Source organism: Nuphar pumila, chromosome 14 (genome assembly GCF_984573655.1).
Source record: "Nuphar pumila chromosome 14, dmNupPumi1.hap1.1, whole genome shotgun sequence".
In the NCBI taxonomy this organism is placed as follows: Eukaryota; Viridiplantae; Streptophyta; class Magnoliopsida; order Nymphaeales; family Nymphaeaceae; genus Nuphar; species Nuphar pumila.
The window spans coordinates 89191571-89207924 of record NC_143262.1 but is presented as its reverse complement, the minus strand read 5'-3'; the positions used below and the strand labels follow the sequence as shown (position 1 = coordinate 89207924).

The following is a 16354-nucleotide window of genomic DNA, read 5'->3' as shown; positions in this document are numbered from 1 at the left end:
CAAAACACAATGAGAAATGCACAGAAGAGGAAAGAACAGGGATGTTACAATAGTATTGAATGAAAGATTACCAACCAAATATGGCGATGATCAGTAATACCTCTCTATACTGTTTTCTCACCCTTCATTCTTTTTTCTAGAGAACCCAAAACATATAGCTTAATGTAAATAAAAACATAACCAACAATAGAACTCTAATCATAGAAATTCAAAGCTTTGATCCTCTGTTCAGTTTTAAAAGAATCTATTTTACAATAATATGACTCAAATCTGGTTCACTAAGCTCACTCCACAATCATCAAAGAATGCATAAGTGAGACGCCAAGTGAGGCTCGTTACAATTGATTAACTACTTTTTTATGGAAGAGATGACTTGGGTTGCCGGAAACTAGAATTCAAACTTTCATATAATACAATTCTAGACAGTATAGTTTTTAGCAACAACCATATCAGATATTAATACCAATATTTCTGTGTTCAGCTGAATTATACAGTACCAACATATTCTGTAACAGAAATGTTACAAAGCTAGTAGAAACAACAAGATATAGAAAAGCATTACAGACAGAATAGATCCCATAAAACAAGTAAAAGAATCGCATCATAGGATTATTGGCAAAGTTGAACTCCACCCACTTGTGGAACATTCTCAGCAGACCTACAATGGCTCTCTTCAGTACATATAAACTGCAGCTCAACATTTATAAGCCCAGAAAATTTTAAGGATGAATCAAAGGAAAATCGAGCTTTCAGTTGAAAGGCATAAGCATACTGACACAAGGATCATGTCTATGCCAGACAAAGGTTCAAGCTACTAAGATTCAACATATTTAAGGTAGTTGACAAGCTTTACTCATGAAGCATCACAGTCACCAAAGGAAATTTATATGATGATGCAAGTGGCAGAAGAGCTTATGCTTCAAGTGAATCTAGGAATGGATAATCAGTGTATCCAATAACTGGGTCCTGTATGTAGAATGTGTCTCTGTTGTATCTGCTGAGAGGAGCATCTCGCTCAAATCTCTTAGGAAGATCTGGGTTAGCCAAGAAATCTTTACCAAAAGCCACCAGATTTGTATATCCTTCAGCAACTGCTTTGTTACCATCTTCTTTGCTGTAACCTCCACAAGCAATAAAAGTCCCTTTAAAGACTTTCCTAAATGGAAGCAAACTGTGTGGAGGTCCCATTCTCTTGTCAGGACGTGGTTCCACAAAGTGTGCATAGAGAATGCCATACTTGTTCAGTTCTTCGGACATATAAAGCCCATAGTCTTCAGGATTTGAGATACTTGCCCCTGCATAAATTGCAAATGGTGAGAGCCTAATGCCAACTCTATGTGCTCCAATTTCCTGGACAATAGCTTCAACTATTTTAAGTGCAAAGCAGCAGCCATTTTTTAGATTTCCCCCATCCTCATTCATCTGGTCATTGACACTATCCTTTAACAACAGTTCTAATAGGTAACCATGGGCAGCATGAATCTCAACTCCATCAAATCCTGTAGATGTCCATGACCAATATCAAGAAAATGCAAATATGATACATGTGAACCAAAAAGAATATTTTTCACACATTCCTTTTTCAGTTGTGCATGTGGTTCTGTGTGTAACTGTGTATATGTGAAGGTACATCAGCTTGAAAATGTAGATGAGCGGACATATAAAACTCAGTCATAGTATGAAGTAATCCAAGACTTAGTCTATGTTTGTAGTTTGCAGCCGATTTGTAAGGTGAATCAGGTTGAACTCAGGCAGCATTAAGATGGATAATATTGGTGGTTAGTAGATAATGGTTTTTCATCATAAGATTGTGCACCCATTACACTGTTTAAATGGATCATGACCTCAACAATTAGGCTCTAGTTGGGAGTCTTGCATTGAGCTGGAAACACCATTTCAATGTGTTGCCAAAATGTGGTGTTGAGATTATTGAGAATGGAGTTGCCATAAACATCCTCATGTGAATGGTGTTGAAATGTGGTGTTGGGGTTGCCAACTCCATTCCCAATGCAGTGTTTTGGCAACACCACTGCTCCCAAACAGCAGAGGAGCATTGAGGAAACTGCAACAAACCTCTGATTCAAGGCTCCCAGACAGAGACTTAATGTTGGAAGAATTCTTAGATGTTCCTTTCTCAAACACCCAAGAAAGATAAAGGAGATACAAGAGTATTGTTAAATTATGTAATCAAACTTGTAATTTCGTATATATATTTTATATATATAAGGTAATACATATACATATATATAATATATGTATATGTATTTACCAATTATATATATAAAATATATATAGTCATAGTAAGGGTAGTTTAGGAATTTTACACATATTCTTTTTCAAGAATATGTTTTTTTTGTATTTTCTTTTTTCTTTTTCTTTTTGTATTTTTGTTTTTTGCATTTAATGCATTGTACATGCATTGGGAGGGGCCCAACCCACTAGTCGTTGGACCCCTCCAACGGTCACATTTGTGACCGTTGGAGGGGCTCCAACGACTATGTGGAGCCCCTCCCAAGGCCTCCTCCTAGCCCTATTTATATGGGCAGCTCCTCTTGTATTTCTTCAAGGGATTTGGGATTGTAGCCCAACCTCTTTAGTGTTTATGAAACTTATGGGTGCAAGTGCACATTTGTGATTCGGTGTGTTGTGTTTGTTGTGCACAAGTGTTCTTGGGTGTGTATGTTCACACATTTATTCTTAAGGTTGTTGTGTTATCGACTAAAGTATCTTGTTGAAGATACTTTTACATGGTATCAGAGCTTCGTTGAAGAAGAAGAATTGCGACTCGCCTTCTTTTGCATTCCTCGGGAAGCGTGCCTTCAAGTTTTTTGAAATCAAAGAGGATCATCTTCTTCGAGCAATATTTTAGGAGCTTCTTTTGTCAAGAAAGACGCAAAAAGTAATTAAGGTACATACTATCTCTTGCATTCTTTCCTCTCCTATGGGCGAAAAAGACTCCCATTTCTCTCTTGGGTTTAAGCTTAATGGCTCAAACTATCATGTTTGGGCCGGTAATATGAAAGCCCATATTAAAGGAAAGGGGCTTTGGGGTTACGTTTATGGATCCATACCGGAACCGGAACCCAAAATTACCATTGTTGAAGGAGGTGATATTAAGATTCTTGAAGGGGATGAAAGACAAAAGGCCCTTGAAGAGTATTCTAAGAAACATGATGATTGGGAAATGAAGAACTTCAAGATATTATCTTGGATTTTCTCATCCGTTGAGACCAAGATAAATGCCAACATCATCAAATTTAAAAGGGCTTCCGAAGCTTGGGTATATCTTGAGAAAATGTACACCTCAAGAGATCTATCCCACAAGTACTTTCTTCAAATGAGGGCTTTGACTCTCCAACAAAATGACATGACCATTCGGGAGTACTTTGCCGAATTATCCTCTATTTGGGACGAGCTCGCAATCCTTGAACCTAAATGGAGTGGTGAGGCTATCGAATTAAGGCACAAACAACTTGAAGAAGACCGGTTCTTCAATTTTTTAAATGGCCTTAGACCCGAATTTGAACAAGTTCGGTTCTCTCTTCTCTCCGCCTTCACATCCCCCTCACTCGAAGATGTTATCACCAAGCTAAGTGGTGAAGAAACCCGTATGGGGATTGGCAAAAATAACCCTAGCATTCTTGTTACTTCTTCTACTCAAGAAGATGGTGAAATGGCTAATGCCGTGTCAAGACCGGGAAATAACATGAGGACCTATAGACCTCCTCATTTCAAGAATCAAGGTCAAGGAGGAAATGATCGGTATGGCAAAAGAGACTATAGCAAAGTAACTTGCTATCATTGTAAAGAACCCGGACATATCAAACCCTTGTGTCCTAAATGGAAGAAATTGATTGCAACGGCTATGGCATCTCAAGTTGAAGAACGACTCCCTTTATCAAGTGAGTCTCTTTCTCTTCAACAAATCGTGGAAGCCCTACAACCTCTTCTCAAGGGAGGTACTTCCGGAGCCGCTATGTCATCCTCTTCCCCCAGTAAGACATCTTGGCTTTTAGATTCCGGGGCATCCTTTCACATGACCCCTAGTTATTGCACTCTTTCAAATTTTTCTAAAAGTGCTTTTCCATCCTTTGTATCAACCGCGGACGGTACATCTCTTGAGATTAAAGGAATAGGTAATTTTGAAAAACAAGACTTCTTTGTTCCAAAAATTCGTTTTATCCCAAACCTTAACCTAAATCTTCTTTCCGTTTCCCAACTCTCGAACCATGGTTGCGATATAAAATTTTCTTCTAATAAATGTTGGATACAGGATCGCCAGTCCGGGAGATTGATTGGGGAAGGCTCTAGAAGAGGAGACCTCTACTACGTAGATTTTCTTCAAGTTCCCAAGAGTCAATTTTGCAATGTCGTCCAAAACAAAGACATTCATGTATGGCATAAGAGATTGGGTCATCCCAATATTGTTAAAATCTCGTACTTGCCTTTTGTTAAACATCTTTGTAAAAGTGACTTTTTGTGTAATGAATGCATTCTTGGGAAAATGAAATGTTTGCCCTTTCCTCAAAGATCCATGTTTACGACAAAACCATTTGAAATTGTCCATTCCGATGTATGGGGACAGGCTCCGGTAATGTCTAAAGGAGGTTTTTCATATTATGTAATCTTTGTAGATGACTATACTAGGTTTTGTTGGATCTATTTCCTTAAACATAAACATGAAGTTTTTTCAACCTTTAAAAATTTTCACATGATGATTTCAAATCAACTCAATGGATGTTTAAAAAATTTTAGGTCTGACTCTGGAGGAGAATACCTCTCAAATGAATTTAAGGGTTATCTTGAAAATTTTGGAATTCTTCACCAAAAATCATGTCCAAAAACCCCTCAACAAAATGGGTTAGCCGAACGAAAACACAGGCACATCATTGAAACAACTAGGACTTTGCTCATTTCTCAAAACATTCCAAAAAATCTTTGGGCTGAGGCAGCTCTTACCTCTGTCTATCTCATAAACCGACTTCCATCAAAAAATTTAAACAAAATTTCTCCCTTTGAAAAACTGTATGATAAGGAACCTGATTATAGCAGGTTAAGGGTCTTTGGGTGTAAGTGTTTTGTTCTTACTGATAAGAATGACAAACTTTCTCCAAAGGCCATTCCTTGTGCCTTTCTTGGCTATTCTGAAACCCAAAAGGGGTTTCGTTGTTATGATATCAAAAGTGATAAGTTGTATGTTTCCAGGAACGTGAGTTTTTTGGAAAATGTTAGTGGATTTGAAAGTTGTGACCCCCATAATGAGAATATGGATTACTCTTTTTTATTTGATTTACTGAATAAGGACGATGATACTAGTGATAATGAGTCAGATCAAGGTAACCCAAATGAACTTGAAACCGAGGAAAACATCTCCTTGTCTCCTTCGTCACATCAACCTATTGAATTACCTAGAGACCCTATCACCTACTCTCATAGAGATCAAAACAACTTTAAGAGTGCTCTTGACAGATATAATGATGCCAGTTCCAGTGCCTCTCAGAATGAAGTGATCCCTCGTAGAACTGAGAGAAGTAGAAGGCCTCCTTCTAGGTTCATTTCCTATGACTCTTTCTCACCAAGATATAGAGCCTGCCTTAGTGCCATCCACTCTTATATAGAACCTAGAAATTTTGAAGAAGCACGTAAATGCCCTGAATGGATTAATGCCATGGACAATGAACTTGAGGCTCTGAGAAGAGCCAAAACCTGGGAATTCCAAAATCTTCCTAAAGGCAAGAAAACAATAGGGTGCAGATGGGTTTTCAAAGTAAAAACTAAAAGCGATGGATCCCTTGAAAGGTATAAAGCTCGCTTAGTTGCAAAAGGATATAGTCAAGAATATGGTATTGACTATGAAGAAACTTTTGCTCCTGTAGCTCGTATGGTCACTGTTCGATGTCTTATAACCGTTGCCTCTATCAACAAATGGAACATCTATCAAATGGATGTGAAAAATGTCTTTTTAAATGGCGATTTAAGCGAAGAAGTCTACATGGATGCACCTCCTGGAATGGAGACTCCTAAGGGAAAGGTGCTTCGTCTTCAGAAAGCACTCTATGGCCTAAAACAAGCTCCCAAGGCTTGGTATGATAGATTTAACTCTGTTATGATTGAGAATGGTTTTTCCTCTTGTTTTACTGACACTGCTCTATTTGTTAGAAAATCCAATGCAGGGATTGTTATTTTACTTCTGTATGTTGATGACATGCTCATCACTGGGAGTGATTCTAATGGGGTTAAAAGTATAAAATCTATCTTAAAAGATAAATTTGAAATGTCTGACTTGGGTTTTTTAACTTATTTTTTGGGAATTGAAGTGGCATACTCTCTTCGAGGATATTTCTTATCTCAAACTAAGCTTGCTTCTGAGATCATTGACAGGTCAGGTATTACAGATGAGAAGCTGTGTGAAACTCCTGCGGTAGTAGGAGCAAAGATGAAAATTGATGATGGAGTTCCCCTATTGGATCCTACACCTTACAGACAGCTTGTAGGGTCCCTGATGTATCTGAGTATTACCAGACCAGATATATCCCATGCAGTCCATACTGCAAGTCAATTTCAGCATGCGCCTACATCCGTTCACATGAGTGCCATCTTACGGGTCGTAAGATACATAAAGGGTACTCTAAATAAGGGAGTTTTTCTGTCCTCTTCCTCTGATTTAAAATTGATTGCTTATACTGACTCAGATTGGGGAGGTGACCCAAATAACCGTCACTCCACCACTGGTTTTTGTGTGTTCTTAGGAGACTCACTAATTTCGTGGAGATGCAAGAAGCAACAAAAGGTGTCGCTCTCCTCAACTGAAGCTAAATATCGTGCCATGGCCACTACTACCATGGAGATTGTTTGGATTCACCAACTGCTAGAAGACATGGGGATCAAAATTGAAGGACCCACCAAGCTATACTGCGACAACAAAAGTGCAATCTACATTGCAAAGAACCACACCTTTCATGAGCGGACAAAACACATCGAAATGGATTGTCACTATGTTCGTGAAGCATATCTCCGAGGAGTTATCGACCTTCCTTATGTCACGTCCGAATATCAGTTGGTCGATTTCTTTACTAAAGCCCTGTGCGCTCCGCGGTTCAACTTCCTTCTTGGCAAACTATCGGTCATCTTGCCCTAAGTTTGAGAGGGGGTGTTAAATTATGTAATCAAACTTGTAATTTCGTATATATATTTTATATATATAAGGTAATACATATACATATATATAATATATGTATATGTATTTACCAATTATATATATAAAATATATATAGTCATAGTAAGGGTAGTTTAGGAATTTTACACATATTCTTTTTCAAGAATATGTTTTTTTTGTATTTTCTTTTTTCTTTTTCTTTTTGTATTTTTGTTTTTTGCATTTAATGCATTGTACATGCATTGGGAGGGGCCCAACCCACTAGTCGTTGGACCCCTCCAACGGTCACATTTGTGACCGTTGGAGGGGCTCCAACGACTATGTGGAGCCCCTCCCAAGGCCTCCTCCTAGCCCTATTTATATGGGCAGCTCCTCTTGTATTTCTTCAAGGGATTTGGGATTGTAGCCCAACCTCTTTAGTGTTTATGAAACTTATGGGTGCAAGTGCACATTTGTGATTCGGTGTGTTGTGTTTGTTGTGCACAAGTGTTCTTGGGTGTGTATGTTCACACATTTATTCTTAAGGTTGTTGTGTTATCGACTAAAGTATCTTGTTGAAGATACTTTTACAAGTATATCATAAACAGCTCTCACCAGCCTCAATAGCATGACTCGCAGCACTTCTAAAATGCTGAACAAGAGTATCTTCTGCCACTAACTGATGAGATGAAGAAATTTCTGCATCACCATTGGGTTCAAATCCTGTAAGCAATAAGCATTTCTCCAGTGAGCATGAATTTGGAAGGTATGTATAATGTAATAGAAATGTACAAGACAAAAAAGATGAAAGTTGGGTTGAGATTGATGAGCAATCAGATTTTGAAGAAGAAACCTTTTAGCATCACGAGTAGGATGAGGTTCAGGATTATTCTGTGACCTGACAGGTCACCATTCATCTGATACCAAAAATATGCGGAAGCTTAAGCTCTTTGAAGTTCTTAGCAAGAAATTGTTATTTTGAGATAATGGAAAGGAAAGACCAGTGGCTCTTTTCTAACATGGTGAATTTTCTGAAATGAAATACAATATCCGTGATTCTGCACAAAGGGAAGCAAGGCCCAACAATCAAGTGGGTTAAAAGCTGTGCTGGGTTATAACTTACGTAGCATTGGCCGGAAATGGAATTTATTTTCGTTCTCCATTTTCAGTTGTATATCATATTCCTGAAGAAACCATTATGACAGAAAACTCTACAGCCGTATACTGTAATTTGCAGCCATATCCATGTGACAGGATTTATGCAAAATAAAAGAGCAGGAGATTGTCCTACAGTTCCGCCCAAAATGAATAAACTGAGGGGAAAATTTTGCCTTTTCAGACAGTTGCTGATCTTCCCAATAGGGTTAGAAAGGGAGGGAATGACAAGTCAGCACCAAATCCTTTTTCTTGCCATACTAAATAGAGCATACTCAAAGAGCCAAGTTCTGATCAAGTCAATCCAACCTGGGGCTTACAAGTGCAATTCTTAATAAAGATGAGCTAGCCAAACAGGTCCAAGTCGGATTTATTTTTCCTTTATTGGTTTTCATCTAGCAATAGTATCACAATACCCAAGTATACGCAGCCTTTAGACACGTCCAAGCACCAAGACAGGATGCATGTCAAAAATTTGTCCCAGAAGTACAGTCTCATGAAATTAGTTGCAGAAAATCTTACAATGATGCTTGTCATCACTTTTTCTGCAAATCAAAGAACCTCCTCCTCCATTCAAAAATGTAATTAGTGATCTCAAAGTGACACTTGGACCATCAAAGTTTAAGGGGTCAGTATTTTAGTATTAAAATAACATTGCAGATATCAAGGAACAAGTATGCTATATAGTTACCAATGGGGGCTCTGGTTGTCTGGTAGGAGCAGTGAGTGCACGTCACCTTGTGTTGGGACATTGTAAGTTCAAATCCCGATGGTATGGTTGTATAACCGGTGGGGGTCTGCCTAACCCCAGCTTGCCTATCAAAAAAAAAGTATGCTATGTAGCATGGATTCTGGAAGTATAAAAGGTCAAAACCTGCACTATCACCAAGAGGGTTGGGCCAGCACTAGTAGAGCAATTTCTTTAGGTTATTTAAAAAAATTTCCTTTCTTGGAATCTATGTCACATGGATACAGCTGTTGATACAGGGATACAGCCATTCTTTTTGGAAATTTCCAATATGACTTTACACATAAGGGATAAGGAGCGGGAGTCAAAATGGAACATCTGTGTATCATAGCTTGAATTTCTCAGCATATTTCAGAACATGGAAATCCTGAAACTTGGTGAAAACATACTTTTTCCGTTAAAAATATTGCAATACTGTCATAATTTCATCACAGAAATATTGTGAAAATTAGACAAATTGTGAAAAAATGAGTGTGCCATTTTTTAAAGATATTTTTTATATTTATTATTCAATACCTTTCTCCTTATTTTTGCGTGAATGTTTACACGAGAGAGAGAGAGAGAGAGGATTATACCACCACTAGAAACTCCTCCGACATGCCAAATCTGACAAAAGAAGATACCACCTCTATCATGAACAGCATTGACAATCGGTATCCAAGCATCTTTTTGTTCTTGTGACCATATTCCAGGTGTATGTGGGTATCTTCACATAAACACAATTGATTGATATTCAATAACGATAGCTTAGAAACAATCCCCTGACTAAAAATTATAATATTCATGGATTAACATGAAGTGAAAATGTATAAAGAGGAGAAGTTGAGATAGTACACTTGAGCAGTGCCAGAGACTTCTGTGGCTTCAGTTATTAGAAGACCGCCTTGAGTAGTTCTTTGGGAGTAGTACAAGATAGCATGAGGCTGAGGAATATTGTTGTAAGATCTCTGTCTGGTCATTGGCGCCAGTACTACCCTGACACAAAGTATGATAATTTTCTTCACTCATGGTGATTGAACCAGAAAACAGATTTTATCAAACAAAAGCAAGATTCAGTATGACAATGCTTTGCAACTTCTGCAACCACAGAACTGTATATTTCTTTGCACATACAGTGAATAAACAAGAAAAAGGAGAACTTACTATATGATCTTGTAGGATGAAAAAAAACCTTTAATTCATCACAAAAATGCTGAATAAACTTATATTTATCATTAATTTATAAAAAAAAGTTCACACTATTCAACAAGCATCAGTACTCCCTGGCTTTCAAGAGCCACTACAGGAAGCTGATCATACTACATGTTTTAAGAAAAAAAGATGCTAAACGAATGAGAATACAATTTGATAACACCAACTGGTGATAAGAACATTACGGTCGCTGGAAAGGGTTCTTGAAAGAACTCAGATGTCAATGTTCTTTATGTTTGTAACACAGTATGTAAAGGACTAACGGTGCATCATAACATCTACTGTGTAATACACAATTACAGAAGCGCTACACCTGCATTATTTGGAAGAAGTTGAGAGAAAGAAAAACTCAAACCCTTGACATTAAAGGACCTTGAAATTGGATTTTAAGCAGACCAAGATCATAATCCTCATAGCTTACATGCATCATTATGTAGAGTTTTTAACTATTGTTTATCAATCAGATTAAAGTACGGTTGATCCACTATCCTAGGAAGTGTGCATGGATAATAAAATATGATTTTTATACTATTCGAACAGTAAAGCAAGGTTGAACGAAATCAGCCACTTGTACAAAAAGTTTGTCACATTTTGGTGCTCGTATCTGGCATGACACATGGCTGACAAAATGGCCGTTTCTCAACAGAAGGATATGTGAGCACCTTTGGGTTGTGTGTTTTGCACACACACACACACATAATAAATGAAGAGATCCACTAAAACATACATAAAATTAGAAAAATATAAGACATTTAATGGAAAGAACAATGTAAAACATGTCATATAGTATGGTTATATGTGGCAGTACCCAAAAGCACCCAGCATTAGCATGCATACTATTAGACTGGGTACACTTGTGTTTGTACTTAAGGTTTGGATCCAGGTCCGGATCCAAACTCCCCTTATGTAACATGTCTAATTGATATTGGACAAACTTGTAAATGCTGTAACTTATTAGGGCTATTTGTGTCATATAGCCATGTATTAGGTCATGTATTAAGTTTTACATGATAAGTATCGAAGAGATCACGATTTTTCCATAATGAAAAAACGTGATTAGTTGCAGCCCCATTCACTTTCTTCTTTGCGGCTACTTGTTCATCGACTCCGGACTATTCTCACACCAAAAGCAGATCCATGAATACTGCTCATGACATCATTGCTTATTCAGATGCGGACTGGGCCGGGGATCCTGATGATCGAAAGTCCGTTTCAGGGTATGGTGTTTTCATTGGTGTCAATCTTGTTTCTTGGAGTAGCAGAAAACAGAAGGCAGTGGCTAGATCTAGCACAGAAGCAGAATACACGGCGATGGCTGCTGCTATGGCAGAAGTGACATGGACTAGACATTTGTTAACAGAGTTAAAGGAGCTGATTGCTGGTTGCTTTATTTTGTGTGACAATCAAAGTGCTATTCAAATATCTCTTAATCCTATTCATCACAGCAAGACCAAGCACATTGAGATTGATCAACATTTTATCAGATAGAAGATTGAGGATAAAGAGATAGAGTCTCATTATATTAGAACAGAAGACCAAGTGGCCGATTTGTTCACCAAAGGACTCACAAAGCGCCGGTTTTGGTTTCTAAAAGGCAAGTTGTCCATGATTCAAAATCATGCACAACTTGAGAGAGGCTATTAGACTGGGTACACTTGTGTTTGTACTTAAGGTTTGGATCTGGGTCCGGATCCAAACTCCCCTTGTGTAACATGTCTAATTGATATTGGACAAACTTGTAAATGTTGTAACTTATTAAGGCTATTTGTGTCATATAGCCATGTATTAGGTCATGTATTAAGTTTTACATTATAAGTATCGAAGAGATCACGATTTTTCCATAATGAAAAAACGTGATTAGTTGCAGCCCCATTCACTTTCTTCTTTGCGGCTTCTTGTTCATCGACTCCGGACTATTCTCACACCAAAAGCAGATCCATGAATACTGCTCATGACATCATTGCTTATTCAGATGCGGACTGGGCCGGGGATCCTGATGATCGAAAGTCAGTTTCAGGGTATGGTGTTTTCATTGGTGTCAATCTTGTTTCTTGGAGTAGCAGAAAACAGAAGGCAGTGGCTAGATCTAGCACAGAAGCAGAATACACGACGATGGCTGCTGCTATGGCAGAAGTGACATGGACTAGACATTTGTTAACAGAGTTAAAGGAGCCGATTGTTGGTTGCTTTCTTTTGTGTGACAATCAAAGTGCTATTCAAATATCTCTTAATCCTATTCATCACAGCAAGACCAAGCACATTGAGATTGATCAACATTTTATCAGATAGAAGATTGAGGATAAAGAGATAGAGTCTCATTATATTAGAACAGAAGACCAAGTGGCCGATTTGTTCACCAAAGGACTCACAAAGCGCCGGTTTTGGTTTCTAAAAGGCAAGTTGTCCATGATTCAAAATAATGCACAACTTGAGGGAGGCTATTAGACTGGGTACACTTGTGTTTGTACTTAAGGTTTGGATCTGGGTCCGGATCCAAACTCCCCTTGTGTAACATGTCTAATTGATATTGGACAAACTTGTAAATGTTGTAACTTATTAAGGATATTTGTGTCATATAGCCATGTATTAGGTCATGTATTAAGTTTTACATTATAAGTATCGAAGAGATCACGATTTTTCCATAATGGAAAAACGTGATTAGTTGCAGCCCCATTCACTTTCTTCTTTGCGGCTTCTTGTTCATCGACTCCGGACTATTCTCACACATACCTGCCAGGGTCGACATAGGAGAAGAGAAAGGGACTCACCCTTTGAATCTTCTCTTCTTGTTCATCGACTCTGGACTATTCTCACTTGGATATATTAGACTGGGTACACTTGTGTTTATACTTAAGGTTTGGATCCGGGTCCGGATCCAAACTCCCCTTATGTAACATGTCTAATTGATATTGGACAAACTTGTAAATGATGTAACTTATTAGGGCTATTTGTGTCATATAGCCATGTATTAGGTCATGTATTAAGTTTTACATTATAAGTATCGAAGAGATCATGATTTTTCCATAATGGAAAAACGTGATTAGTTGCAGCCCCATTCACTTTCTTCTTTGCGGCTTCTTGTTCATCGACTCCGGACTATTCTCACACCAAAAGCAGATCCATGAATATTGCTCATGACATCATTGCTTATTCAGATGCGGACTGGGCCGGGGATCCTGATGATCGAAAGTCAGTTTCAGGGTATGGTGTTTTCATTGGTGCCAATCTTGTTTCTTGGAGTAGCAGAAAACATAAGGCAGTGGCTAGATCTAGAACGGAAGCAGAATACAGAGCGATGGCTACTGCTACGGCAGAAGTGACATGGACTAGACATTTGTTAACAGAGTTAAAGGAGCCGATTGTAGGTTGCTTTCTTTTGTGTGACAATCAAAGTGCTATTCAAATATCTCTTAATCCTATTCATCACAGCAAGACCAAGCACATTGAGATTGATCAACATTTTATCTGACAGAAGATTGAGGATAAAGAGATGGAGCCTCAAGGGCGTAGCTAGGGGGGGCAGGACTGGGCTGTAGCCCAGTCCTGCCTCCCGAAACAGTTAATTTTTTTTGTTTTTTTTTTTAAAAGCCCAGTCCTAGCCCAGCCCTGATTCCATATGAAATAGATTTTTATCCATTTTTGTAGCCCAATCCAGTCCTAGCCCAGCCCTGACTGCAGCAAATAGTTTGATTTGTCCATATGAAATAGATTTTTATTAATAATTGTAGCCATTTTTTATTTTATCTCAAAAAAAAATTTTCGGGGGCGCTGCCCCCAAACCCCCGACTATCGCACAAATAGTTTTTTTTTCCTACACCCCTGTTTGCCCCCCCCCCCCCCCTCACATGAATCCTAGCTACGCCCCTGTGGAGCCTCATTATATTAGAACAGAAGACCAAGTGGCCGATTTGTTCACTAAAGGACTCACAAAGCGCCGGTTTTGGTTTCTAAAAGGCAAGTTGTCCATGATTCAAAATCATGCACAACTTGAGGGAGGCTATTAGACTGGGTACACTTGTGTTTGTACTTAAGGTTTGGATCCGGGTCCGGATCCAAACTCCCCTTATGTAACATGTCTAATTGATATTGGACAAACTTGTAAATGTTGTAACTTATTAAGGCTATTTGTGTCATATAGCCATGTATTAGGTCATGTATTAAGTTTTACATTATAAGTATCGAAGAGATCACGATTTTTCCATAATGGAAAAACGTGATTAGTTGCAGCCTCATTCACTTTCTTCTTTGCGGCTTCTTGTTCATCGACTCCGGACTATTCTCACACATACCTGCCAGGGTCGACATACTCATACTGGGCATTTCAAAGTACCCATAGTATGCAGTGCAGAATTTCGTAGACTGAGATAAAGGAGTAATGATTGTCCAGATAAAGCTTCATGATTAGCTGTTTCTGATGTTGAAGCTAAGTTGTCATGACTAGGCCTAGGCCTTAGCTGAATTACTAGATAAGTATGCATAACATCTATACCAAAAACCCCTCAAGCTGATGACTAGAGCAGCACAAGCCTGCCTGGAGCTTGGTGGACTAAGAAAACCTTTAAAAATGACAGTATCAGGAATGGGCATCTGGGTAAGAGGTTGGCAACAATCCAAGAAGTTCTGGGTTCAAATATTGTGACCTCTCTTCAATCAACAACTGATAAACTCTTAAACTTTCAAAGTTTTTCCCGGTTTTGACATGCACAGAACTGAGCTCAAGCTAAGCTTGGGATCCATCAATGAATCTCAAGCTTGCCATAACCCTTAAACTGAATGAGCTTGATCAGCCAGTTCAGTTCATTCACAACCTTACCTGCATGTTTCACCATTTTCAGGTTTAACACAAAGAAAAAAAAGATGCATGTCATGTTTTCTGTGGATTTTTCAGATTGTTTAATTTTTCAATTTGTCCTCTTTTGAAGTGTCTTTGCTTTCAGGATCGGTTGATATCCAGATGTCCATTAATGAATTCAATGGCATCAATTTGTACTCTTTGGTGAATTCCGATTGTCTGGATCAAGTTTTAACATCAAAATGTTGGTTTTGTTAGTCAACTTAAGCAGTTTATTAATGGTAAAAAAATGCAGTAACCAGGCAAAACAAACAAACAAAATTAGTCAAGGAGTTCTCCTGCACAAGTTTCAGCCATGGAAAGAACTTAGACACTAATCATTAACTGAGACTCTTGACTCAACCATCTCTTCCAACGCCTGATTTTGATAATTCATCATGAATTGGACGGTAATAACAAATATCTCACACCCAACCTATAGTTTTTCTTTTCTTTTTCAAAATATTTCATCAGTTCATTTTCTTCATTAAAGAACACAGTTAAAAACTGAAAACCCATTATACAAAATGAAATAACCACTACAAATCATCTGACTTTTTTTTTAGAGAGAAACAAATCAGCAGACTTGAAACCAAACAGAATCTCTTCAAACACATAAAAACGACCACCTGATCAACCATAAATATAGCATGAATAACAAGAATTGGGACTCCAAAACCTCATAAAAATGGCACTTAACCATTAGTTTAAGCTTGACTCACATTACCAACAAACCAATTTTTACTTCTGAAAAAGACAGTAACATGCACATCATTTTTAAACAAGCCAGCATAGGAAATTTTAAGAAAAAAAAATTTTAAACCAAGTGTGGCTAGTACTAAACTGACCTGTGAGAAAGGGAGAATTTACCCATCCGATAGGGAGACAAGAGTGGTTGTGGTGATCCTGCGGCCATGTCCTCCTCCCCTTCTTCCCCCTCCATCTCTCTATATACCCCCAACTTCATGGAGAGAGAGAGAGAGGTTCGCCTATTTGTGAAAGGCGGATACTTAACATTTATTTTGAAAGACACCCACTTTTTTTATTATTACTTTCAACCACTTGCTCTTGCTTTTTCTTGACTCAGTTCAAATTGCCTGCTTAAAATATAAAATTATTTTTGTCGTTGCTTTTAGTTCTTCCTTCTTTTTTATCATCGTAAAAAAAAAGTAATAATAATGTTGGAAATTTTAGCCATTCTACTTGGCTAAACAACGGTCAAACGAGTGATAAGACCCCTCCTTGAAACAAAAACAAAGGTGATTAATCATAATAAACAAAAAGTTTAGAGTGT

The 16354-nt window shown here is 38.1% G+C and overlaps 1 protein-coding gene across 2 annotated transcripts; it reads right to left on the bottom strand.

Annotated features, from left to right (window-relative positions):
- Positions 1 to 431: 431 nt before the first annotated feature.
- LOC149817330 (putative 12-oxophytodienoate reductase 11) lies at positions 432 to 16017 on the bottom strand. 2 transcript variants are annotated; one of them, XM_089987684.1, is made up of 5 exons: positions 15909 to 16017; positions 9873 to 10013; positions 9614 to 9744; positions 7751 to 7858; positions 432 to 1499 (listed from the first exon to the last, which is right to left on the bottom strand). In XM_089987684.1, exons 1-5 carry the CDS (start codon positions 16001 to 16003, stop codon positions 913 to 915), a joined length of 1062 nt encoding a protein of 353 aa, XP_089843810.1. In that variant the 5' UTR covers positions 16004 to 16017; the 3' UTR covers positions 432 to 912. The 2 variants fall into 2 exon arrangements, with proteins under 2 accessions (XP_089843810.1, XP_089843811.1); XM_089987685.1 differs by lacking the exon at positions 7751 to 7858.
- Between the last annotated feature and the right edge of the window lie 337 nt (positions 16018 to 16354).